The sequence below is a fragment of the Astatotilapia calliptera genome, chromosome 4 (assembly GCF_964374335.1).
Source record: "Astatotilapia calliptera chromosome 4, fAstCal68.1, whole genome shotgun sequence".
In the NCBI taxonomy this organism is placed as follows: Eukaryota; Metazoa; Chordata; class Actinopteri; order Cichliformes; family Cichlidae; genus Astatotilapia; species Astatotilapia calliptera.
Genome location: NC_137425.1, coordinates 11,336,354 through 11,364,017, shown reverse-complemented (window position 1 = coordinate 11,364,017; position 27,664 = coordinate 11,336,354). Strand labels below are relative to the sequence as shown.

The 27,664-nt window shown below is 39.1% G+C and overlaps 1 protein-coding gene across 3 annotated transcripts; it reads left to right on the top strand.

The window, feature by feature from the left end:
- pbx4 (pre-B-cell leukemia transcription factor 4) lies at positions 1–26,125 on the top strand. Of its 3 annotated transcripts, XM_026164668.2 has the most exons (10): positions 266–739; positions 2,825–2,938; positions 4,439–4,512; positions 19,182–19,426; positions 19,924–20,114; positions 20,283–20,418; positions 20,617–20,773; positions 22,367–22,464; positions 24,083–24,169; positions 24,931–25,626. In XM_026164668.2, exons 1-10 carry the CDS (start codon positions 555–557, stop codon positions 25,018–25,020), a joined length of 1,377 nt encoding a protein of 458 aa, XP_026020453.1. In that variant the 5' UTR covers positions 266–554; the 3' UTR covers positions 25,021–25,626. The 3 variants fall into 3 exon arrangements, with proteins under 3 accessions (XP_026020454.1, XP_026020455.1, XP_026020453.1); XM_026164669.2 differs by lacking the exon at positions 2,825–2,938 and having other exon boundaries at positions 1–739; XM_026164670.2 differs by lacking the exon at positions 22,367–22,464 and having other exon boundaries at positions 33–739; positions 24,931–26,125.
- Positions 26,126–27,664: the final 1,539 nt, after the last annotated feature.

Here is a 27,664-nt window from a genome sequence, read left to right as displayed (position 1 = left end):
GCAGATAAGAACATCCCACGTACTCGCGCGACATCAACAACAATGGCAAACCGTAGTCTGTTTTGATAGGAGATTTCGGATTGGAGCTACATGATCTGAAACTCTATTAATCCTGTTTTGTTTTTTCTTGAATTGGTGGATTTTATTTTTAATACCCGCGTGTCCGTCCGTGCTTTTATTTTTTCGCTTTACATTTTTTCCGACAATGTGCGAGACGCTGTTGGCAAGCTCACACAGTCTGTGCATGTGTGTCCCTGCTGCTGCTTTTCTGCTGGGCTACAGCTACTAACCTAGCTGCTTTTCAGTCGGTGGTTAGCTAACTTTAGCCTGGCCGCGTTTATTGACTGGAGGGGGGGGAAAGACAAACGAATGTAAAGCGTATTTGTATAGTCTGTTTTATGACAACAGTCCCCAATTATTTGCTGATCGTCACTGTCGGTACCGTAAGCGGTGTTGTATGATTTGTCGTAGAAAATACTTTGCTGGCTAGCTAATAGGCTAGCTATTTGTGTGTATTCTTCGACGGAGGAAAACGGCGAGTTTCCTTTGAAAGTATGGATGACCAGACCAGGATGATGACGGGTCTCACCGGACTAGGTGGACTAGCACAAGCCGATGTTGGTGACCCAGACTCGGTCAGAAAACAACAGTCCCTCGGTCAGCCTCAACAAGACATAGGGGATATCCTACAGCAAATAATGGCCATCACTGACGAAAGCCTGGACGAAGCACAGGCCAGGTAAGACAACCGAAGAGCCATTTTCCACACATGATAGCTAAGCTAAAGTGAGTTGTATGTCTTCGTTTTTAGGTTCATTTGTTTGTGTGAAACATTCACGTAAGGTAATGCGTAATTGCAACATTAATGCAACTTCACGTTACAGTGTATTTTGCAGCTAAAGCAGTAACGTTAAAGTACATTTAGAATATCTCTCGAATAGTCTCATTACAGTGTTGTAGTTTGTTAGAAGCTCTTTGTTACTTCAGATTGGCTTTTTTGTTTTGTTTTTTCAAACTGTAGTTTGTATACATGCCCATATGGTTAAAATAACGTTAGGGGGCTATCGTTAATCTTAACTGGGTAATCAATGAAGTATCAGATTTAAGAACTACCCCATTTCTGGGTCAGTCGTTGCCGTTTAAAACGCACACATAGACACTTTGGTGCAGCCTTACCTGTACTTTCGTTGTATGGAAAAATTGTTTTAAAATAACTTGAAATATACTTTGTAATAACTTTATATGTTTATATATAAAAACCCTCTGCCCACTGCATCTTAGGAAAATTTATGAATCGATGGCGCAGAATTATCAAAAGTAAAAATGGTTTTTAAGATGGTGGATTTTTTGCAAGTTGCCATAGTTAAGTGTAATTATGTCTTCTGGTTATGATGCCAAATCTTTTGTGCATTTTAAACATTACTATTCTAAATTAGGTTAGAATAATTATCAGTATGTATCTGAAATGTTGTTTACATCAAATTAGTGTCAGTAAAATTGGGTATTGAAGTGCAAATGAGTGGATAAATTAAGGTAAAGGATTAGTCAATTTTACAGACTAGCCAAGTGCCGTCTGTGACAGCAATTACTCATTGAAATGATGCATCAAATGATGTTTGTGTTAGAGGTATCTTTTTAAGCATGATTCCTATAGAAATGGTGCGTTGCACTGAGTGACTGACCCACACTCATTTGCCATGTGGCTTGAGGAGCACAAGGTCAGTTTCAAAAGAAGCGTCAGTATTTCAACAATAGGCAATCGTCCACTGCAACACTGTGGCCACAGTGTGATGTGTCATTAGCTAGTGATTTTCCACCCAACATTTGACCACCTGGTTCTCTTAATTAATTCACTCCTCTTTCACTCCCTCCCTCCCTGGTGTTCATCCTTTTCATTGTGTGCTGGGTGCAATCAATTCTCCTATAATGTGTACGCGAGTGCAGCTGTCCGCAAATCGAGTTTCTATTAATGAGATGGTGGTGAGGGGGAGGGATGATGCTGTACTGGCAGCCTATGATCATTGGGATATTACCTTTCTTCACTAAAAGTTTGAAGACTTAATTGGGCTTCACTTCATTAATTCAAACATTTTTACATTCGTTTTTCCTTTTTAAGGTTAAATTTTTTTCCCTTCCTACTTTGTTTCTTCAACTTAGAATTTTTGTTGAAATTTTAAAAAGGTTGAGTCGTTTTCTGTAAGATAATGTCTAAAATGAGTATTTGTATTTAAAAAGCCAAATATAGTTTTGGAAATCATGTAACACAATTATTTTGAGGTGTTAACAGGGTTTTCTGAAAAATAAATTAAAGGTGTGGCTGCTTGCGGAAGTGCCAGAGGTGTCCCTGCCTGTGTGCTTGTATTGATCTAAACTCCTGCTAATAACAGTCTGGCGTTTCTGAGGATAAAACACCTTCAGAACCGTATGCTCAACATTAACTGACAGTCTTGCTTGCAGTTAGTCTGTATTTGTTTGGCTGTTTTCTATTTTACATCTCACGTAACAGACTAAATCATAATCAGATTCAGGCTAACACAGACCATGTTGATACACATAGATTTGTTAATACAGAGCAGATGCCATGGCTGTTATCAACATAATTCTTAACTTTGAAAAAGTTTGCCGCCCACACATCTATCATTCCTTCAGTTATGATCCACTAATTACTGAGGGGGCTCGCATGTGATCATGACGTCCCTGTCATGCAGGGTGGCAGTGTGTTGGGATGGGGAGTGGCCAGGGCAGTGCAAGAACTCGGTGTTGCAGAGTACACTTCCTGCGCACCATCCACCCTCATCCTCTCACCCTGTCGCCATATGTTCAGATACTGGCCAGAGGAATCGCCGGCGCATTGGGGTGGATCAGACGACCCCACAGAGGGAGGGAGAGCAGGGGGGGGCATGGCAGGGGGTGGCCTGCCACTCAACTTCCAGCACAGGTCAGTACAGGACCGCATGAGCACCCCCTTCTCCCCCTCGTGCTCATACCCACCATGCTGAAGGCAGCCCTCCCCCCAACTCAAATCCAGCAGTGACTGAATTGGTGGATAAAATTACACATTTAGTGCTAGACACATACCTTACACATATAACAGCTTGCACAGTGGGTGCACTATTTTCTAGTCCCCTCATTAATACTGCAGTGAAGATTCACAACTGGAATTGGTGTTGAGGTCAGGTGTAGCCAAATCATATTCATATGTGGTTGTTTTGAATGTGTCATCAGTGATGTTGTATGGAAAGAAATGCTTTATTTCTTTATTATAAGGAGGATCATAATTCATTCTCATTATTAACAGACTTCATGTTGACTTTGCTGTTTATCACCTAAATTAACTGTATATTGCTCATGTAATTGCATATCAACATTGTTGCTATTTAAACCCATTTTTACTATAAATGGTAACTGTGGTGATTTGTGGAACTCCCCATTGAGCACATCCAAATGGATTTATTAATTTATAGGTCAAATCTTTAAAAATACACAGGGTGCACAAATTTACAGCCATTATTCCAAGATAATTAAATATTGCAAGAGCACTGAGGGGGGCATTAAGAACACCTCCATGACCATCTCAACTTGATTAACAGGGCACAGTAGTCTATTGCATGCTTACTGTAATTAACATGTTTTTGTTAATTACAGATGCGTGGGGAAAAGAATACAAACTTTTGAACTATAGCTCCATATTCGCTCAGCAACTAACAGACTCACTCTTTCTGTACACTAATTGTACACTGCCAGTAAAAGAGTTTAGATATGAAACAATGGTGTAAAGTCATTTAGGGTCGTAGTAGGATCAGGGCTTTTCTCCATCCTTGCAGTTTTTAATGAGCTGTATGGGTGTGTGTGTGGGTGCATGGATGTTTTTTGGCAGGAAATTCTGTTGCTGAGGTGTTTTGATTATTTGATTACATTGAAGTGTAGAAGTTTTGCCTTATCTCATTTAATTGCCGTTAGCCTGTCTGGCAATAAAGAGAATGCCTTTGATTAAATTAAAATTGCATTTTAATCCTAGTCATCTCTATCAACTCACTGTCTACTATCATGGAACAAGTATTTCTCTAAGAGGAAGAAATTAGATTAGTGTGTATTAACTCTGAAATCTGGTGCTCAGTAATGATGACCTTGAGGTTTGGCATCATTACCTGCCCCATAGTGCAAAGCATTCAAATGACAACATTACTCTTGCTAGTTCGGATTGATGCATCAGGAATGTTTTTTGCACCGACAAATGCATTTGGCTACTGAAAATGCCTTTAAACAATATGACTCTGTCCCGCTGAGTTGCATGGCATTCTTGAAATGCTCTATTCATAATACATACAGCTCCTCTACCTGTTTTATAGAGGAGGACATGGAATGACTTGAGATGGAGGTCTGTTTATTGTAATCCTCCTCGCTCTCTCCCCCTCTTATTCCCTCTTCTCTTTTACAGGAAGCATGCCCTGAACTGTCACAGAATGAAGCCAGCCCTCTTCAGTGTTCTCTGTGAGATCAAAGAGAAGACGGGTAAGTTTCTACTTCACTCCTTACTGTGTTCTCCACTCTGCACAAATTGTAGCAGTGTTGAGATGTAGTGCATCTTTTCCAGATTCCCCAGCACTAAGTTATTGTTATAATGGTGCCATACACAACTGTATTGATAGTATTTATTGTCAGGTATTAAACACACATTGTGTGTGTGTTATGTGTGCTTTAGTGTTGTATGTTCCGGCCTTGTATTTACAGTTTCTTCAACCTATTTTTGGCTACCGTCCAGACTTTGCTCTGACCAGCTGAAACTATTCTTAGTGGATTAGTGCCTTTGAAACTTGAGTCCTGCAGAACCTTTTGCAGAACATGCTAACAACTGTTATCTTACTTATTGGACTGTAACTTGGTTACCACGTTTCATCTGTGGCAACACAGTCACAGTTTTACATTTTGGTAAGTTCCCAGATGATAAACATTTGGGACAAAAAATGGTCTCAGTTGATTTGATGTCAACAATGTTTGTTATATTAAGGCATGGAAAACACCTACAAGTACTACTAGTACAAACCACTATATTGCGTTTAAATAATCAAACCTGTTCCAGATAGAAAGCTTATGCACAGCTGTTCAGAAGCCGGCAGATATGAAAAACTTCACAGGGGTTATTGCTTTACAGTCAAATTGTTATGCCGTTTCAGTACAAAGATTTTCTTCTCTACACCACTATATAAAAACTGCTACACCACACAGTGTAGGGTAATTGTATATTTGGAATAAATTGCTATGCATATAAATGCAGTACTCTTACCCAAACACAACATTAAAAAGCTACTACTGTGACACCATCTTAACAAATAATGCTGACTTTAAAATACACATAATCTGATGCAAATTATTACCTACGTATATGTGTATTCAAAGTAAACACGCTGCTTATTCTCATCTTGTTAGCTATTCCAGTCAGCTATCTGACAGATTTTAGTGTCGTTCAAAGGAGGAGGCCAGGGATGGATGGCAGATTGATGGTTATGTTAGTTTGAATGGTGTGGGTTTTCGAATCTTCTCCCCTTGACTCTCTCTGTCAGTTTCTCTCCCTTCGTGTGTTCTGTATGCTTTTCTCTCTGTCTCTGTCTTTGTGTATCTTTTAACTGTAAGCCTCTGTTGTTCAAATACAATTTGAAAATGCTGCACTGCTGCCTGTTGTGGCCCTCTGTCAATAATGTATTATTGCTCTCCAGTGATTGGAGAAAAGTAAAGGCTAGGCTTGAGTGAGTGGGGCAGGGTACACTGTTTCCCAGGCAACCAGTGGTCTTATTTACCCTAATGCCATTCACTTTGATTTTCACATTTAGTCTCCCTGCAAACTACAGAGAGGGTCTATGAGTACTTGTACAGTAAACTGAGCAGAAAAACAGACCAAGGAATAAGGGTAGGTTAACAATAGATTAATGCTTGAGGTGAATATGGCACCAAAGAGAAATAGAGATCTGTGGCTTTGCCTGTACTCTGCTGGCCATCTGCCACAAAGTGCCCTCCTAACTGCACTGTGTACCTGCTTTGGCATTTCACTGCTACTCAGACCCCCTGTAGGCCCCATTGTCTGCCTCTGGAATGTGAATTGACTTCTCTTCATTGCAGCTTGTGAAAGACTCAGTCAGTAGTCCTTTAGTATCTCCACTGATTTTTCTACAGTGTTTTCTTGCTAACAAACATAGACTTGAGCTGGCACACCCGCATACACACTCTGTCTCCCTTGCACATATACTCGCACACCAAAGAGGGATAAAAGCGAACTCAGTCTTGGGTCTACTCCTACTGCCTCGGTCTTGTCCTCTCCCCCTCCCGCTCTCTGCCTCGCTCCCATTCTTGAAAGAGAAGACTTGCTCTGAACTCGGGGCTTTGATATGGTAATGTAATGGTGGTGGTGGAGGAGGGGAGGTGGGGCATGGGGGATGGGAGGTGAATTCCTTTGAGTGCTGCAGTTGGTTAGATTGTTTTCATTGTAAAGGAAATGTTCTGCGCAAATGCCAGTATCCCCCACCCTTCCACCGCCACCACCCCAAAACACCCCTTATTTTCAACAGTGCATGCGTTGTCCTGAGCTCTCACATTAAACATGACCTCCGTCTGTGTGAAATTTGATTCTTGTTAATACTTTTTTAAAGATACACTTAAAAAAAAGATATTAAAGCACTTGGAAAGAGACTAGAAATTATCAAAGTTGAGAACCAGTGGCTTTGCTTCAACTCAGTTCTGTTCCCCCTTGCTCTCATGGGTATTTGCTGTAAAAATAGCTCTTGGTGCAATGGGACAGCTTATGCCAAAATCTCTCACAAGCTACTGCAGTTCACTCTCAGAAGTTTTTTTTTTTTTTTTTAAATTCAGTTCGGGCATGTTTCAGGCATTTCTCCTCACTTTTATGCATTCCTTGTGCTTTACACATGACAACAGTGAATCTGTCACTCACTCTGTTTTGATAACCTTCTTAAGTCCCTGTTTTTCAAGCATGAACATTCACGTTGTTTATTTTTGGAAATGTTTTAAATGAAAACAAAAATAGAGTTTCAAGTGAAATTTGAGCTGTATAGTTTTTAGGCTTGGAGACAACACAGCGGTATAATGAGCCTCTCCCTCCTCCCACTCACTTGGACAAGTTCACACTCCAACACTTGCCACTCTTGTTGATAAGCTGTCTGATAAACAACTCTGTGGCATAGTGCCATGAGTTAGTTTGCCACCATTTGTAAGAAGCTAACTACCATCCTACCTGGCTAAGACTGAAATTGCTGGCCCCTAATTGTTGGCCCTAATGGATGTGAATCATATGCAAGTATCTATTATCAAATCTTATGGGCCATCAATCCTTTCAGCAACAACAAAAAGGATTTAACATCAAGTTTATTAGCCAGTGTGATGCTAACCTGAGCCGGTTACTCTGGTACGTGCCCAGTTGTGCCAGTATTCAAACAATGCGTTATGGGAACCGGTTAATTGGTGCTTGGCTCTGCCACATTTCCAATCCATTTTCCTGCACATTTAAAAAAAACAACTTTTTAGTCACTCCATTTTTAGAATAGTCTTAATTTTCAGGCATTTTATAACTCATGCCCATGTTTATAATTATTGTTGTTCTTTCCAGAGCTCTTAAGGTATTTAATAAACTGTTAAAGTTGTTCATGCCTTATCTTTTACCTATAACTTATGACACACCAGTGCAGTGTTTGTGCCTCAGTCAGTCATCGGGCGAGAGTCCTTTAATTCATTAATTAAATTATTACCTTCAATTTATTTGCATTATTCAAGGTACTTCTTTGCATTACAATGTCATTTCACAATCCAAATGGACCCACTGACATATTAAGTGAATTATGACCTGTTTGTTGTTGTTGTAAAAACACTGAAACAACACAAGTAAATGTCGCACATAGTTGTTACACGTTTATTTGCCACCGGGCTAAACACCTTATAAACTTGAGAAATCTAACTTTAATTTTAAAAACTTTTTGTTTTGGACCTGGCCATGCATAAAATCTAACAACAGAATGTCACACAGTGGTGTAATCAAGTTGGTAATATTCCCATTATTGTAAAGGAAAATCCCTTTTAGAACCACATGAATGATTTATATGTTTGTATTCTACAGACTGAGTACAGTTCTTCAAAGTCTAGTGAATACCATGCCTCATTAAAGAGACTTAATTATTATTAGTTTTCAGAGAGCCCATTTTTGAACAGCCATAACATTTTATGTGTTGTTAGAAACCTGAGGGAAGCATTTCATTATTTTTTATGAGGAGAAGCATGCATCTTTTAAACTCAAAAGCATTAAGAAGATAAGAAATTGATTGTGACTAAAATGTAATGTAGGTGAAACTACCAAATTTACATTTTCAGTTCTATCATCTGTCCAATCTGAAAAGAGAATAGGTGAACTTCTTTCTCACTTGATCAAAAAAAATCAGTGATTTCTCTTTTAAAAAGTCTGTTTCATAGTTACCTTCACTATGCATTAGTACAGGACTATTAGATGGGCTTTTCAGGAATCTGCTTTGATTTGTGTTGTCCTGCCACTCAATTGTTTTGTTTTTTTCTTTGCCTGGCTCATTTGCAGAAAAGGATGAAAAAAGATAAGGGTGTGTGTTGAGGGGGTGCAGGAGCGATACAGGGAGATTGATGAGGCAGTAAGAGAAGGAGTAATTACTTGGTGTCCATTCCCCAAGCCAGATTGGCAGACGGCTAATATCACACAGACCCCTGGCCCTGACAGACACCCCCACCCCACACGCACATAGCCTAACTCTAACTGGGGAGTCAGAGCTCTCCAACCTTCAGCAGAGGCCTAATGGTGTGCGGGCCAATGGACTTCTCAGTGTATGTTTTCTTTTCTTTTTTTCCCCCCTCTGAAGGCCCTTCTGACAGAGTTGTCACCAGTGGGAGTGGTTTCTCTTTGGTGGAAATGAGAATTTTCTCTAGTGGATGTACCCCTTTTTTCTGGGTTGAGTGTGCTTTGTTGTTTTGTTTTAATAACACAATTTACACATTATGGCCAGAACAGTGGGTTTATTGGAAAAGTTGAGACCATTGGACAACACAGATCAAGCATTTCGCCAAATGCTTTGCTGTTAAGACTACTATGTTTAGTTTGTTTTTGTTTGAAGCGAGATAACCGGTAGAACTGCTGCTGAAACGAAACACTTGTAATTACTTCAATATTGGTTACAGGCCATGCTAGTTCCCAGAATCAGTTTTATGCCAAACAAGGTAACCCATCAGTGTTTGTTGAGGATCATTAACAGGGAAGTCTCCTACCTCTCATCTGCCCTCCCTCTCAGCATGCCTGCGCCTTACTTTTCTTTTAGGGTTTGCTCTTAAAGGAAGCTGGCATCTCTTTAATTAAAGATATGTAAATGTGGTCTCAGCTGGATTGCACTAGTTTGGTGGTGGTGGGGTGGGAGAGTGTCAGAGCCCAGTTCCTAATCCTGACTAATTAACAATTAATTACAATTGATGGGTGCCTTCCACCCCTCTGCAGCAGTGCTCATTGCTGTCCCAGACAGTATGTTTGTATATTTCACACCATGTCATAAATGCAGAGGAGAAATAGAAACATCAGGGCTGGTAGAGGGAGGGGCTATGCGTTCCACCCTAGATTAGCAATATGCATTGGGATGCTGCCTTCATTAGTGTAGCTAGTTATTGTACCACTGTTGGTTAATGTATATTAAAGCCATATTCTGGGAACATGATTGGTATGCGCTTCAGTATCAGGTTGTAATGTAGACTAATCTTTGTGCGTGCAGGTTAACAGACTCAATCCATAGTGCTGTAAAACCCATTGCTATATTCTTATCGTGACCAGCCAAACATATTATAGGTACAGTGGTTTTGTTCCTCACAAGGGTGGAACTTTGAACCTGTTCAGACTAACCATGTAGCCTCACTTCGCTCTAGCACCATCTGACTGTGTCATAATGCTTGTTCACTTGTTATAAATGGGCACTGCTCTTCTGATCTATCGCTTAATTGCCACCTAATTTGCATAACAGTGCAAATTAACGACCTCTCAAATGAGCGTTCATTTTTCACAAAGTCTTTAGGAGCTCCTTAAGAGTCTGTGCTAATGAGCACAGGAGGCAGCTGGCCTGATGAGAGTTGACTGGGGAAAGATCCTAGCAGTGCTATAACAAGCCTCCTGCTTAGGTGCTCTTCGTCATCCTCCTCTTCCTCCTGTGACATTTAGAAAATTTTTCTTCCATGTCTGTCTTTTGTTATGTGCAGAAATGCATTGGACTCAGGATATATTAGAGATGTAATTACAGCTGCTCGCTTGTGCTTAATATGCACTTTAAACATTACAGATTTTAGGTATTGTACCTTATTGCCAATAAAATGTTGTCTAGAAAAACATCTTGTATTATTCATTCCTATAACAGCTCAGTTTGGTTACAAACTGTGCTGGAAGTTTAATTCACGCTTTGTCAGATGACTAGCTGTGAGAAAATACCAGTATACCTACTGCATCTCACAGTCTGCTTGTTTAATGTCTGTGTTATCGGCATAAGCTTAAAGCAGAGATGGAACGCACATCCCTCCCCCTGAAATCATAAATATGTACAATAAACAATGTTTTGTGGTGATAGTTGGGTAACAAACCAGACTGACCTCAAAAATTTCGATTATTTCAGCTGTTCAGCATGCAAACATTTGAAGGACTGAAAATTTATCTCTGGATCTCTAAGCATGACTGCTCTGTTATGCCAAAAGTTGGTGAATAGTTGTAATCTTAGTTAGTTTACATGATTATCGATTGTTTTAACAAAGGGATTCCTTGACCTTTATGCTGGTAGGGAGATGGCCAATTAATAACTCATTTGGACAGTGTTGAAATTGGAGTAAAACATGGAAATCTGGAGACCAAAGCAATTACAGACAACTGTTAATGATTCACAGATTCATCTGTAGAAACCTTGTAGATTTTTTTTTCTTCTTCTAAATAGATCTTTTTGATCTCTTCATAATCATTGGATTTTTGGGTAGGAACTAAAATGTACCAGGAAATGCTTGTGCTTGATTAATAACTCAAAACAAAATGAGTGCATTGTGTTGAAAAGCCAAAAAAGCAATAGTTAGTCCCAATTTTCTTGTCTTCATAGTCGTTGGAAGCCATAACATTGATTACATTCAAATTTGTTACATTGTCCAGCTCTGACAGTTGATATTTCAGATTAAGATATATACAATATAAAAAAATTTTTTTACGCTTGTAATTGTTGTCACGGAAATTAATTTCATTATTTACCTAAAATACAAATATAGATTTTAGAGAAAAAAAAAGCTTTGTTGATCTTTCATTAAGGGACAACACAATTGATATCCTTCAGTGTTTGTGTTGCATTTGTTGTTGTCCTTGTCCAAGCCTCTCTGTTTAGTTAATTAAGGGCTGATTGATGATGTGTTGGACTGAAGTGTTGTTTGCTAAAGGTGTGAATTCTCCAATTCACACCTTCGTAAAACCACAGTGTTTACTTTAAATGCTTACCTCTCAGTGTGTGTTTGTGTCAGTGTGGGGGGCTGTGTGCTACAGGACTCTTGTAAACTACCCAAACAGATGCTGATTAGTGTGAGCTGCTTAAAGTATAAATGGACATATGGATTGGGCTCATTAAAGCCCCATTCAGACATGCACTCCTTTCTATTAATCTGATGGCATCTGAACGTGTCAGTTTCATGTCCGAAGGAGCACCCTGGTCAGTCTGTAAAAGTTGCAATCACAGTTTAGCTAGGGGCTTCTTGCAGAAAGCTTTTTCTTTTTTTTACTTCTTTTAAAATCTAAAAAGATTTTTAAAAATAGATTTTTCATTCCATAAAAACTTAAACTTTGTGCCAGCTGTTAGAGTAACAGAAGAAAACCTGCCATTCATTATTGAAGAAAACCTCATATTATTCTGTATTATATTTCTCACTTCAATGGTTTTAAAATGTAGTTTGTATATCTCTCTCTTTTTTCTTTTTTTTTTCTTTTCTCTTTTCTTATCACCCACACAGAAACATATCTGCGGGTTGCATACACTTAGTTGATTGAACAAACTTAAATCACCATCTCTCTCATTTAAATCTCTTAGTTAAAAAAAACAAAACAATCAGAGTTCAGGTTTAATGTTTGGAAAGCCAGGCCGTACCTGCTAGCATTTACTTATTTTTAATAGCTAAACTTTGGGTTTGAATGGGTGAGGTAAAGAGAGGATTTATACTCCTGTGTAAAATGTGTAGAAAAGTGTAGGTATGTCGCAACTGTAACCTGACTTCACTTCCCTGGAAATGTAACTATACTCACCACGTCCACAGTTTGCACAGGTACAAATACTGGCAATGGCATTGGCCATTTGCCGAGGCTACGCCATAGGCTCTACGTAGCCATCACACCAGGATAAATTAAGTGTAGCAAAACATATTTATACATTGCTGGCAGCACAACAGGTTGTTGTATGCACAGCCTATGTTTTTAAGTTGTTCAGCTTCCTAAAAAACCTGATTGTTTTGGAGACGAATGGTTTTTATTAACATTTTAATGTTTTCACAACTTATATCTAGCTCTTTGTATTAGCTTCAAATGTAGTTAATTCCTTTTACTTAATCAATAATTTGATTTAAATCCAAACAATTCACAATTTGTCAAAGAAGCCAATGGTGTGATGAATTTTGTTAATATGATCAAAAAGCCAAGTGTAAACTTCCAAACAAACTGGTAAGTTCAACTTCAGTATAAAATGCCAAGACTGAAATATTAATTGTAATAATATTGTTGTAAATAAATCAGGTAGAGCACACTTAATTGAGGAGTAGGTTCAGTTTTGGTCAAGTCTGGTTTTCTTTGGTCAAATATAGCTCTAGTTGCATTAAGCATATCCATGTCTTGTCAAAGGCTGTTGTGGGTTTACTTGAATTTAGTTGTGAAGAAATTTGAGGTAAGTGTAACATATGACCTAATGGAAAAAATGCCATCACTCACTCGATTACAGGATTAATCCTGTATCTGAAAAAACTTAAAATTACTGAATAGTACAAAACGTTTCCTTTTTAGAAGAATAACTGAATATTTTTGTGTAAAACTACACTTTTCACTTTTGTTTTTTTATACATCGCCCATTTAGCATAAAACTCAGCAGGGAAGTGATTCATTTTTAATGCTAGTTTTACAGTTTGAGTGCCATATTTTTCAACCTGCCTAAGGCACAGTTTTGTTCACACAGGTCTTCTTTTTTCCTTTTTGAGCAACCCATATTTTTACCAAAATTGCATGGTAAATCAAAATGGTTCACACAGAGAAGAGGTTAGGTGTGAATATTGACATTAATCATTATAACCTATGGTTTTGTAATGAAATTGCTTTTGGCATCCAGGTAACTATTTGTCATATTGCATATATGGATCTGGATTTAATTAATAGAAAGTTTGCATTTCATTCCATGGTTTGAAAACTGGTCTCTTAAATAGTACATTTCACTCTTTTTCTGCAGAATGAAAGTCAAACTCATCCAACAAAAGATAATTAGGAGTCTGTTCCAGTTTCATCAAACTTGCATTTACCGTACTGTTGTTTTTTTTTTAATAAATAATTTGTGGAAATCAAATCAGTCAACCTGGAGGGTTTTCAGCTGCCGTTTGGTGTCATGCGTAGTTCAAGAAGAAGTTTATTTTTCCCAGAGGTTTTGTTTTTTTTCATCTGATAAAATAGTGAAAGAGTAGTTTAATAGATAGATTGGCCCCACTTCTTATTTCCCTTCACTGTATTTCTATTACGCAGGTGCTATTTTATCACTTGCAGTCAGTTTTAGTCTTTTATACATGGGTTTACCTATCATAACACCAGAGCTGGTGCTGAGATTTGTTTCTGCATTTTTATAAGTCAAATTAGCATATTTATGTAGCAATTTTTTTTTTCATTGTAAAAAAAAAAGTCTTTCTATGGGCCATTCTCTTTATCTGAATTCCGTATAATGAAAGGAAAAACTGATGTTTTCACAGTCCTATCTTTTTTTTCCCTTTCTGGCTCCCTCGCTCTCTGGCACGTCTGTACTCTGGATTCTGTATATTTGTGGCCCCTGTCTCTTTCTCTCCCGCACACATATCTTCTCCTGTGACTCCTTTTTTCAATTCTCCTTGGTTCTCCTTCTACCCTCTCTCCTTACCTTTTTTCCCCCTTTTTTTCCCTTCTCTATCCTCCTCTCTCTCCCGCTCCCTTGCTCTCTCCCAGTGAAAGGCTGAGAATACCCAAGGGAGCTGATGCAATTAAAATGCTAATCCTGTCTGTCTACAGAGAGAGGGAGAAGGAGGGGGGGGGCTGACAGCATGAGGGATTGCGGCTCACATGGAGAACTCGACTGAAATGGAGAACAGGGGGGTGGGGGGCACTGGGGGAGGTGTGTGTGGGGAGGGGGGTGCGCTGAAAGGGAGGGGGGAGGGGACGTGTGTTGGGGAGACGGAGTGAAAAAGGGGATGCTAGCGAGGGAAAAGACAGACAAGGATAAAGCTTGTGCTGTGAGCTGAGCAATGATATACTGATTACGTTTAAGCCTTATCTATGCCTATGTGTGGAAGGCATTACAGTTAATGTACAGCACTATACTACTGGTTAGGTTGTTCACCCTTACCTGCAGCACTTCATATATTGTGTTGTCTGCACAGCACACCATTTCCACATTGGCTGTGCAGAAATGAGAATGATTATGTATGCAGTGAAAGCCCAGCTGGATACCCTGAATATTTCATAGTATGTGTTGCTCGCTTCGTCTCTCAATACCACACCGCCCAGCTTGGCTGGTAACGTGTGCATAATAGTGTGATTTCTAAGATCTTTGAATGCAGCGTATGGGCCTTAAGCAGTCGTACTATTTTTTATTTTTTAAAGGTGAATTTAAGTATTATTACTTATAGCACTGCTGAGTTTTAGCTTCTCGGTAATAGACCCAGTCGGGTATTGGGATACATTTGATCAAATGGAAACACTGTTTAGGTTCTAATATGCAGCCAGCTTTCAGACCTGAAGACTCTTTGTTGTTTCTAGTTTTCACGAGTTGTATTGGTGGCTTCAGAGTCAAGGACTTTTTAAATTATTCTTTAAAAAGTCTTTATATGTGTCTGTGTCATATGGTGTTCTCTTCTGCGTGGTATCTTAACTCATCTTAACAGATGCTATAATACCACTAGACCACTAGACTGTGCATGAGTGTGATTCTGGATAATCACAGCTTAATTGGAGTAATTAGGGGAATGTAGGGGCATTAGGCTACAGCTGGGGGGCCATAATGAGTGGGGGCAAAAGGGAGGGGGAAAGAGGTGAGAAGCTTCAAGAGCCACAGTTGCCCTCTTAACTGTAGGTCAGTTGTACATCTCTGTAAATGGGCTGTAAAGAACAAAGCATAACTACACATAGTTATGTAGTTATAATCGGCATACATAAAACTTAGGCAACACTAATAATTGCGTAACCATTAATATATTGGATACAAAAAAGATCTTGCCATTGATATGCAATTTGGATATACTTCACATAGCTAAAAATTGTACAGTTCTTTTGTGAATTACAGAAAAGAAAGGAAAAAGAGGAGGGAAAGAGATGGGCGAATCAGGGTCATTAGTTCAGGCGGCTGGGTCTGCTGCATTCCTGAGCCCTGAGATGGGGGAGCAGCAGAGCAGGAATGTGCCTTGGAGAGAGAAGAGACCTAAGCAGAGGGAAAAGAAAAAGGCAAGAAGGAACAAGAAATAAAAAAGTGAAGGGTAGGAAATGGGGAAAGTTGGACACTTGACTACTTACGGCCTTGTAAAATGGTGGAACAGACTCATTTATCAAAAAGAAGTTATGAAAAAGAAAAAAACTCATTTGCTCCATTGCACTTGGAAAATTTAAGCAAAACTGTTTTTGTCCTCATTTCTTCACATCTGTTACCCTACACTACAGCTCCAGTCATTTGTTAGCTTTGACTTCTCCACAGCTGCGGAAAACTTGTTTTTCATTGCGGCCCTTAAGGACTCCAAGTAAAGACTCACAGGTCTCATAAGAACTGAACTTTGATACGCTGACAAACTAGAGTAATCCTTAAGGAAGACAAGTGCCTAATGCCACTCAGTTTCCACAGGGATTAATCTCATCATCCATACTCGTAGAATCTGTCTCCCTTAAAATCCCTGTTAACTTTGTCTGTTTTCAATTTTTTCTTTTTCTTATTTCCTTTAGTCTCAAGTTACAAAGATCAACATAAATGTGGTTACAGTACTGGTTTTATATGTGACTATGAATCAATATTTCCAATCATAATGTAAATATGACCTTAAATGTATTTATTTTACTATTGTGCAAAAGCTTAGGTGTATTAGATTATTAGTAGTAGGGAGGGGGGGGGGGCATCATAATTCCTTAGTTTTTTTTTTTTTTTTTTTTTGTTTTTTTTTTTGATGTCCTTAAATGGCTTGATTTCTGTGACCAACAGTCAGAATATTCACTTTAAAGTGATGGGAAACAGAAAATGTATTTTTATTTATTTATTTATTTTTAAATCATTTATGGTCAAAAGATTAAAAGAGAAAAAATTGCTGTCAGAATTTTTTTTCTTTCCTTTTAAAGTCAAATAGGCATTCATAGCTATTTTTTAAATTCAGTCTTTTAATCACAGCAATAAAAAACGATTCTTTAATTCATGCATTGTTATTAATATAATGTATAAGATTTCCCAAAAAATGTAACAGTTTGTAAACGTTCAGCTCGAGACCAGAGGTGGGACCAAGTCATTGTTTTGCAAGTCTCAAGTAAGTCTCAAGTCTTTATCCTCAAGTCTCAAGTCAAGTCTCAAGTAATGTCAGGCAAGTCAGAGTCGAGTCTCAAGTCACTGGTGTAAAAGTCCGAGTAAAGTCACAAGTCTGAAACTTTGAATTTCAAGTCCTTTCGAGTCTTTAAAAAAAACAAACGAAAAAATAATGTTGCAGTTATATGCTAAATGTAAATATTAGACCATGTAATTTTTAAATCTGTGTTTTTCTCAACACATGACAAAATAGTGAACTTAGAAAATATACACAAATTGTGAAATTGCACCTCTTTAAAATGCAGCTCAATTAAACCTAGCTCCAAGAATAATTTTCACCGACAGTTCTGTGATAAGCTGCATGTTATTCTTGGATGCGGTTGTAGGACCAGCTTTAAAATCGCATGACAAAAATATCATACACATTAAAAAAAACTGTATCACCAACGTAGCCTGGACAACATTTGCTAGTTAGATGAAGTCAGCTATCTCATCTTAGCATATTTATATGCATATTTATAATCATACGGTTCTTGGAGTGAGTGCATACACTCATGAAGTTTAGTAACTTCAGGTCACTGCAACAAGCCCAGGTACAGTTTACCGACGGATGGGTGCAGGACCTTGAAATGCACCGTGTAGAACGAAAGACCATCGTACGTATCATAAGTTTACCAGTCTCACAAATCGTCGTCATAAATACACATTCCTTAACCGTTTATTAATAGGACCTTTGAGCTCAACGGTAATTAATTAGCAGTGGAAATAATTTCTGGTACCCATCACAGAAATGTAGCAGTGACAATAATATTGTATGCTGTAATCGTACTGGGCAATTAGTGATACAAAAAACCTGTTTTATCCTGTGAATAAAAGTATATGTTTTTGTCAATGTACCATAATAACAGAAGCGAAACGCAATATTGTGTCAGGACAATTCACTATTTATGTACAATAAACACAGGAGCATAGCGCGACAATTTCTGTTCTTGCTTGTAACCTATATCACCAATTATGTTATGAAAATGACGTATTAACTACTAAAAAACACTGACCTTCGTGTAAATGCTTGGAGCAGACTAACCTGTGAGCTGGAGGGTTCTGGGACGTTATATTTGGTCTTTGAATGGCTGCAATCCAGGCCATCCGTCGCGTCTTTGTTACTTCGGAAACATGAACAATTTCTCTTCAACGACGTAATCCGATAACAACCGATCTCTTTACCCGTCGGCTTCCCGTGGCTGTCATGCGACCGGCTATTGCAGTTAATAATACAACAGCTTCTTGCCATTTTTGTGTTTCTTTTTATCGCTGTATAACTGATTTTAATTGAAAGCCTGCGTGCGCTAGTACCGCTTGCCACGAGTTCCCAGAATCCTTTGCGGTTCTACCCGTGAATGACGTCACATTTTCAATCTCTATATAATATGCATGTTAAATTTTATATTTGGGGTAAAATATCAAGTCTTTTCAAGTAAACCGGTTCAAGTCCAATTCAAGTCCCAAGTCATTGGTGTAAAAGTCCAAGTCAAGTCACAAGTCTTAGAACATTTTTTCAAGTCAAGTCTAAAGTCATAAAATTAATGACTCGAGTCTGACTCGAGTCCAAGTCATGTGACTCGAGTCCACACCTCTGCTCGAGACACTAAATTGTGGTGCCAAGTTTCTACTCTTACTTTTTGAAGTTGAATGATTGAGAGGCAAAAAAAAAAGGGGGGGCAAGTGAAATTGAATTTAGTTAAGTGTTAAAAGCTCCAGGCTCTGAAGAAAAGATGGTTGTCTGGAGTTAAAACTTTTCTGTAACAAAGGTGTCTTTAAGGGAGTATGTGTTTGTGCACATGTGTGAGGGGGAGAGAGAGAGATGAGAGCATGGCTGCAGGCTGACAGAGGTCCTGGTATAATACAGTGGTGGAGAGCAGCGACTGATAACTATACTTATGGCCACTGGGGCTCATAGTGACAGCACATGCACTCCTATTACTGGTCCCATGCCTCATGCCCTTATCTCTGGCAGTGTGCCACTGAGGGACCACACTGCCCTCTGCTGTTGGTTTAGAGGAAGTTCAGGCTTATTGAGAATTCAGTCAGGCATTCATAGCAATGACTCAGGGGAGAAACTTGTGACTGGGTTTTGACAGTACTCCACTTCTTTGAATTTTAGCAGTGATTTATTGTCTTTCTGTGCATTCCTATAAGCCACAGCAGTATACCTTCGCTTGGAAAATTGTATGGTCTGTCTTTTTCTCTGCGTGTGTGTGTGTATGTTTTGGTTTTTTGTTTTTGTTGTTTGTTTTTTAACCAACAGGTTTTCTTAGATCTAGATGAGTAGTTTAGCAGGTGTTTTCTCAGACAGGTAAATGCTAACCTTATCTGCCTAAATCACATTGTCTCTCTCTTTTTTTCCAGTTCTGAGTATACGAGGTGTGCAGGAGGAGGACCCCCCAGATCCTCAGATCATGCGGCTGGACAATATGTTGCTAGCGGAGGGTGTGTCAGGACCAGAAAAGGGCGGCGGATCGGCTGCAGCGGCTGCAGCTGCAGCGGCAGCCGGAGGCTCCCCCACCGACAGCAGCATCGAACACTCTGACTACAGAGCCAAGCTTGCCCAGATCCGCCAGATATATCATTCCGAGCTGGAGAAGTATGAGCAGGTTTGTGCTGAATGCACATCGGGGACATGCATATGTGACACATTCCTTGCTTGTACAAAAAAACATTTTGGCAACCCTTGACCGTAAGATGAAAAGTGACTTTGTTTGTTGTTTGGTCAAACACAAGATAACTGGAAAAACAAGATACATTTGTGAAACTGCTCAACAGGGCTAGTGATGTGTAATAGACAAAAAGTACAATGGACAAAAGAAGTGTCCAGTTTATTTTCTAGTGCACTGGGAAATTATATATTTTAGGTCCACATGGAAAAAAATGTACAGGAATTAAAACGGGAACAAAGTATCTAATATTTGTTTTAAAAGAATGTATTTGTTTAATAATTTCTATTATCAGATGCTATATTGTTATTCAGAGTAGTCTGAAAGCAGATGCTTCAAAACGATCCCACTGGCACTGGGCAGAATTTGTGCTTTGTCCTTCTTTTGACAATAGTATTCAACTGCTCTCTCTCCCCCTTCCTCTCTCTTTGTTCCAGGCCTGTAGTGAGTTCACCAACCATGTAATGAACCTGCTGAGAGAGCAGTCTCGCACACGGCCCATCTCTCCCAAGGAGATTGAGCGCATGGTGGCCATAATCCACCGCAAGTTCAGCTCCATTCAGATGCAGCTCAAACAGAGCACCTGTGAGGCTGTGATGATTTTGCGCTCACGCTTCCTTGATGCCAGGTCTGTCTGTGTGGGTCTACATGATATGTTTATCATCTGTGTGTTGACTGGCTGGTTACCTTCCTGTGGGCAGAAATGATCTGAGCACTTAGAAATGATTGTTTTATCAGATGCACATTCCAAAGATACTGGTCATTATCTTGCTGTCTCTCTTTCTCTGTCTCTCAGACGTAAGAGGCGTAACTTTAACAAGCAAGCTACGGAGGTGCTGAACGAGTATTTCTACTCCCACCTTTCTAATCCTTATCCAAGTGAGGAAGCCAAGGAGGAACTTGCCAAGAAGTGTGGGATCACTGTGTCTCAGGTGAGTTGCCAACATAACTGTCATCCGGTATAGAGTAGAGATTATATAGTTGTTGAATCCAGGATTTTAGCCAGTTCATTTTTTTTTTTATATAAGTAAAATAAGACTGAATAACTAAACAATTGTGGGGTGGGGGTGCCAACAGATGAGATGCACGGCAGATAAAATAAATGCAAATGACATCTGTCTGGTCCTCAGGTCTCTAATTGGTTTGGCAACAAGAGAATACGCTACAAGAAGAATATTGGTAAGTTTCAGGAGGAAGCGAACCTCTACGCAGTTAAAACAGCGGTGGATGCGGCCAATGTGTCGGCGCAGGCCAGCCAGGCTAATTCTCCGGCAACGCCCAACTCAGGTACCGCATGCTCCATTTCTTCTACCCACATAGGCTTCACCTTTCTTGTTAACAAGCTTCTCTTCCTTTTGTATAAGCTTTTGTCCTTGCATAACTGGACCACAGGATGAGTGTATAGTGGACTGACATAATGGTTCACAGGAAAATTCACAATGCAAACTGCAAATAAGCTCTCACTCAGCTACCACGCTAAGTGTTTGTAGTTCTCTGAAATGATCTCATAGAAAGAAGGATGTATGCTGGTACATATTACATTAGTTATAATAATCAGTATTGAGGCAGTAACATAGTATGCACTTTTACATTCTGAAACAGAAAATTGCATGTACCATTTGGAAAATTTGGGCATATACCTTCAGCTTGTTTATTTTTTTAAAGAACCTTGCTTATCCAAATATTTTACAAGAAACTATATGCTTATATTTTCTGAGCAGTTCCTTCACCAATCTGTTTAAGTAATTATATTTTGTCATTCAAACATAAATTACCTTTTAATGGAATGAGCCACAGTACTTACAGGATATTATGCTCTGTAAGCAATATTGAAATGACATAATGCATTATGTTATGCATTATGTCATAATGCATTATTACCCCAGTTGCTGTATTTTTTTATAGTTTTGTATTTTTTAATGATATGTTCTATATGTAGATATGGGACTGCATCCATACACACATGTAAAATGTAGATGGTACATTTCGTAACTCTAGTAGTGACAGCACTAAACTGTAGCTTATAAAATGCGGCTCTGAGCGCTCACCTGTCTGAAGTGTTGTACAAAATTTTATGTGCAAGATTCTCAATTAATATCTACAGTCTGTCATTGTGACTTTGTGTATTCAGACCTGTGCTATGTTGAATGTTTTACTTTCATAGTTAATGTACGTACAGAGATCCTGACATGATAATACTTACATTGCGACTTTAAAGTTACAGGGATGTAGAGCATATTAGAAAGGATACTTGATGTTGTTGATACACTGACACAAATGGTCCCCCATAATTAATTCGTTTTTTTTCTTGAACTTATATATGCAAGCAGCTTAAGTGGACCTTTTTAGGTAGAGGCTCTGGTTCATTTAATCGCTTCCCTTCTTGGGGCTTCTGTGTACTGAAACATACATTTTCCTTTTGAATTTTAGCTTTTTGGCTTAATTTCGTCTTAATTTCATCTAATAAGACACAGGATAAATGCAGCTGTCTGTGCCATCATTTCCAGAGCTTTAAATTTCAGGCCATCTGGACTAAAACGCAATCCTGGAGTTTTCACATTGAAACTGAGTCAGCTACATTTTCAAAAGGCCCCGTTGTAGTGGTGTGGAAATACCGGTTTAGTGCAGGCATTACACATGGAGATAACAAAACCGACTTATTTCAAAACAAAAAGGTATTTGTGTTGATGTTTTGCTGTTTCACCAGTTAGTGGACACTGAAGCATATTCTGCGCAGAATCTTCCTTTAGGTTTTATAAATATGAGAAAATAGTAACAATGACCCTGATTTTCAAAGCGTTGTCCCTGAGCAATGGTAACCTTTTGAGTCCATTACAACGTGGTGAGGCTGATTGGCTATTGGATATACATTGCCTGCAGGGTCACCAGGGTCATTCAGCTTATCTCACACAAGCGACACCTACCTTGGCCTACGTTCCCTCAACGGGGAGGGTCTCAACATCGCCCCCTCTCTACAGGTATGCACTGAGGACAGCTGTGGAGTTGGCAGTTGCCCTCAATGCTGTTAACCTAGCCACCCCACTTCCCCAGATATCTTCCCTTAGGCTAGCTCCTTTTGACCTCTCCTCATTTCCTCCCCTTGGCTTTGTCTTTATCACCACTGACTCCTGCTCCACACAGACCTATGTAGAGGAAACCTTGAGGAGCATTTGCCTTTACTCATGAGAATGTAGGCAATGTAGTTTGTGTCATATGTTCAGCAAGCATAGGACCCGGTTCAATATGGAAACGTCTGTGTGGGGTCATCGGGGTTCTTCACAAAGTTGTCTTCATGCAGCTGGTATATTCCTACAAACCAGGTCTGGGGATTGATCCTGTAGTCCCTCTGGTTAATCATCTGTTTCTCTATGTCTAGGTTGTCCTATATTTCCAAGTGTGTCACAGTATCCTGCCTTTTTCAGTCCTTGTTTTCCCCCAAGTGTTCCAAAAATCCCGTGTCTTTATATAAAACCCATTTCCAAAAACACTGGGTCACTATGTAAAATGTAAACAAAACAGAATGCAGATATCAGCAGACAATTTAAGCCTTATATTTAATTGAGAATTGTACAAAACCAGCAAGCCAGATGCTGAAACGGAGACACAGGGCATGTTTGTGACTATTGCATCACCTCTTCTCCAGTTACTGTAATTTTGAAAAGGAATTGTTTACCCATTTTTGCTTGCTTTAGTATTTCAGTTGCTCAACATTTCAGGGTGTTCTTTATTTTACTTTTTTGTTTGTTCTCTGCCAGATATTTTCAATGGGTAACAGATCTGGATTGCGGGCAGGGCAGGTCAGCATCTGGACTCTTTTATTATGGAGCCAAGCTGTAGTAATTCATGCACAATGTAGCTTGGCACCGTCTTTCCAAAATAAGCAAGGCTTTCCTTGAAAAGGATGTTGCTTAGATCGAAGCACATGTTGCTCCAAACATGCACATATCCTGTTAAGGGACCTGTTGCCAATTAAATTTATTGGTTTGTGGTTTTCTTGTCATTTTACTGCATTTTGTTACCACGTGTCAATAAAAATCCAAATTATAGTATGTGATATGTAATCTTCATTCAACTTTCACTTGTATAGAATTTTAGTTATTGCAAATCATTGCATTCTGTTTTATTTGCATTTTATACAGAATCCTAGCATTTGGAAAAGGTGTTGAATTCATAGGAGTAATGTGCACCATACTCACGTAGATGCAGAAGAGATTTTATTAAAGTGAATTGTTCTTGTTACTTGTCTGTGAAAAGAATTGTCATTTTGTTGTTTTGGATGGATCCACAGATTTCTTCTGTTAAGCACCAGTATAAGAGGAGGTAAAGCACTGCATTTTGGCTTCAGCTGCAGTCTTTCATTCAGACCATAAGTGGTTTAATGGAGAGTCATGAAGCTGATTGGTGAGCTGCAAATTTTAGTGCTCGCACTGAAACAGGGTAGTAGATGAGCTGTATTTTTGAGTAGTGCAGTCTGGCTCTGATGCCTACAGGAGAGGTTTGTGGATGCTGTAACTTCACTGGTCAGTCTGTGGAAAAAATATTTGTCTAATTGTGCTAAACTGTGTGTGTGTGTTTTAAATGTTTTGTCTCTGACAGGTGGATACCCTGCACCCTGCTACACACCTGACGGGCGGCTATGAGGAGTTGTCAGGTAGTGGCCTCTACACCCCTCATCGCCTGGATGTGAGTACCAACTTAAACTCATGTGGTGTAGCTGATCAATAAGTATTTGGGATGCCTGAATACTGCTCTGTACAGTGCTCTTAAAGTATAGAACATTTTAATTGTGTTGAAATTGTCAACTTTTTAAAGGTCGATGAAATCCAAGCACTTTCGCGGAGTTTCAGTTCATTTAGCTTTTGACTTGGTTACTTAAGAAAATGACTAAATATATGAATGTAAGAAGAAAAATAAACTTTGCTTCATGCAGGAAAAGTAACAGCAGAGAAAGAGAGAAATTTTGCTTTGCCCTCCAGTTTAAATTAAATGTGGGGTTGTATGTGCCAGGATTTATTGATTTCTGCAAATGTGTGTGTGGAGAGTTCTTTTCAGTTTTGAACTTGTACATAAACTAAATGTTTTACAAATCAGTGTGTTCTGTTTTGATGTTGTGCACCTATTGTTTTTTTTTTTTTAGAAACAGGTTGGTAACTTTACTTCTATTACTTCAGTAATACCCACTGCAAGTTAAAACATGCTAAAACATGAGTTACTGTAAACATGTTCTGGAGTTACGCATCTGGATTTGAGCACCTTCACTTAGTACATTCAGAAAACCAGGAAGAAGCAGTACTGTGTTTTAACAAAGTGGTTCCCTATTATTTGAACCATTTTGTCTTGCGGATGCATCCTTTGATTACTAAGCACAAATGTAGCTGATTAAGACTGTTATTTATTAAAACCTCCCTTCTCATGTAGAATCCTTCCTCTGTTGCTTTTTGCAGGCTAACAGCTGGCAGGACACCACCAACCTCCCCTCGGTTACCTCCCCTCCCGGTCCTCCTGGCAGTGTCCACTCCGACACCTCCAACTGATCTGTTGGCTCTTCCTGCCATCACTTCAGTCCCACCGCAGTTTGCTCTGACTACCATCTTCAGTCCCTCTTTTATTTTTTTTTTTATTTTTTATTTTTTTTCTCTTCACTACTTTCTTGTCTCTCTACTCAACTAGATGGCCACACAAGGCTTTATTTGCATTTCATAAACACACTGTGCTGGAACACAGGACAGCCGAACAGTAGCTAGGAGGACTTCTCCATCCAGCTCTTCTGAATTCAGCTCTACCCTAATGCTCAACGCTTCGTAACTCAGATTTGAAAGGGGGTTGGAGTTTACTGAGGCTGAGAAAACATGTTCTGTTAAGGACATTTCTGAAGACCACTCACCCAGCTGTGTAGATGATCATGATGTCTGTACATTATGTGTATATGCACGTTAACTTCACACAGTACTTACAGTTTGTTCACGTGCTGTTGACCTCTGCACTTAACCCTTTGCTTTGGAAAACTGTGTGTGATTGCCTGTATCTCGTGAAGCCTTGGCATTTGACAGCCAAACTGTTGATACGGATCACCAGGGAGCTCTGCTCACCTTGCTCGTACCAAAGTGCTGCCCCAGTAGTCGTCAACACATCTCTTCCTCAAAGATCACCTTCTGCCAACTCAATACAAGAGACTACTGTATCTTCTGGTCCTTATAGCTCGATGTTTCATTCTGTTGGAGATTTCAAAGACCCTTCCACAACATACACTTTGCAACTTTACAGTCGTTTTCATAGTGAGCTGACATAAAAGATGTGTCAAGCACAAAAGTTAGCATCCTTGTTATGGGTGTCTCTACCTGTAAAAGGGTAGTTAAGGGGATCACTGTTCTAAACCAGGCAGGACAAGTGATAATAGGGCTGATGAGAAGAGGAGGAAAGGGCAGAGCGAGGACAACATCTTTGGTTGAGTGGATGTAACTAATAGCCCTTTTTGTTGCTAACCAATAGAGGGTGTTGGTAGATGGCTTGTAGACTTTACTTCTTGCTTTCTGTCCACTAGTTTATTTGATTGTAGGCTATTTTCTAATGCTGTTTCACCAAGAATGCACCAGCCACCACCAAAAATTTGCTCAATAAAGCATCTAAATGACGATAAAAGAAGGGTGGAAAGATTTTGGGGCATTGATGTGTTATTGGGACAAAACGTGTCATGAATTTAGAAACGTGACTGTCTTCCATGCATGTAGGACTTCTAGGCGTGATATTGTTTTCATTTAACCTTCCGAGTTTTTAGCTTCATTTTTATTAACAAAAAATAAAGGGTATAATTATTACAGTCAGACCAAAAAGGAAAAAAGTGCATCATGTATTGCTATGATGTGTGTGTCTCTGTGGGCGTGTGTACAGTGTTCTTGGGATGTCTTAGTCAAAATGGCTGGTGCCCTCTGACCTTTGTAAACATAGAGACTGGGTGCTTCCACCAGCCGATCACACACCAGATGGGGTTCAGCTGAGATCTCCCCCCAATCTTGAAACATTTAAGCTTGTGAGCCCGAGGCAACACACTACAACCTTCTGTTGTACCAAAACCAAAAATATCAAGTTCAGTAATGTAATAATGCTACTCTGTGTCTCTAAAGTTGGTGCACAGCCACCTTCTCAGTTTGAGGAGAGGAGGGAATTATATTTGTATCTGTGTCTCTCTGTGTGGTGTTGTCATGCCTCAGTTGATTTGATTTTTGGGGCTTTTCGTTGTGGGGCGAGTAGTGTCGTATCACACTTGTAATTTGATTGTGAGCATAGAAGGAATGCTCTCCTTTTTACCCATCTTTTACTACCTTCTGGTAAAACTACAATTATTTTATCTTTAGTTCTATGGCCAATTGGGCAAGGGCTTCTCTCTCTCCTCTGTTACCAAAAAAGAGGCAGTCCTGGGTGTAGCAAAACTCTTAACCCACATTTCAGACAACCCCGCAACATTTTGGGTGATTTCATTGTTTGGAACTATTTTATACATTAGCTATTATGTGAATAACAAAGCATTTTTGATAGTAAGGTAAAGCCTTATGAAGATTTAAGTGTCAGTCAAGACTTTGTTGAAGCATATGTTACAGAACAAAACTTGAGCTTGAACGCTGATCACATGTGATAACCCTGAGTACTCGTTTTGTTACTCATTGCAGTTCATATGACTGTATCTTATAATGTTATTGCCACACCAAATTATCACGCCCCCGCCTTTTTCTACCTGTTGTAATGGATGTCACTGTACAGTTTGTGTAATGTTTCAGTAATTTTTCTTTTTTTCGTATATAAGTTTTGATGTTTGGTTGAAATGCCTGTTTATTTTTGGCCTTTGTATCACAGGATTCACAATAACTATCAGTTTAAAATATTATTTAGGTCTTTTGTTACATACTTGGGTTGAAATGTATGCTATACAAATGTAATTGTATTTGGTGCTGTGGAAAGATAACTGTATGAATTGAGGTTATAAACATTTTATTTCATGTATTGATTTATGGATCCACTTCCTTTCTTAATCTCCTCCAAGTTTCCTCAGTTATACAGTCACTTTTCCAAATATTCCCCAATTCTGGTGAAATTTTTACCTTCTCAAAACATTCCAAGAAACAGAAAATTGCAGTTTAAATACAAAATTGGTTCTTTTGAGCTGTAATAAGCCTCTCAGTTATA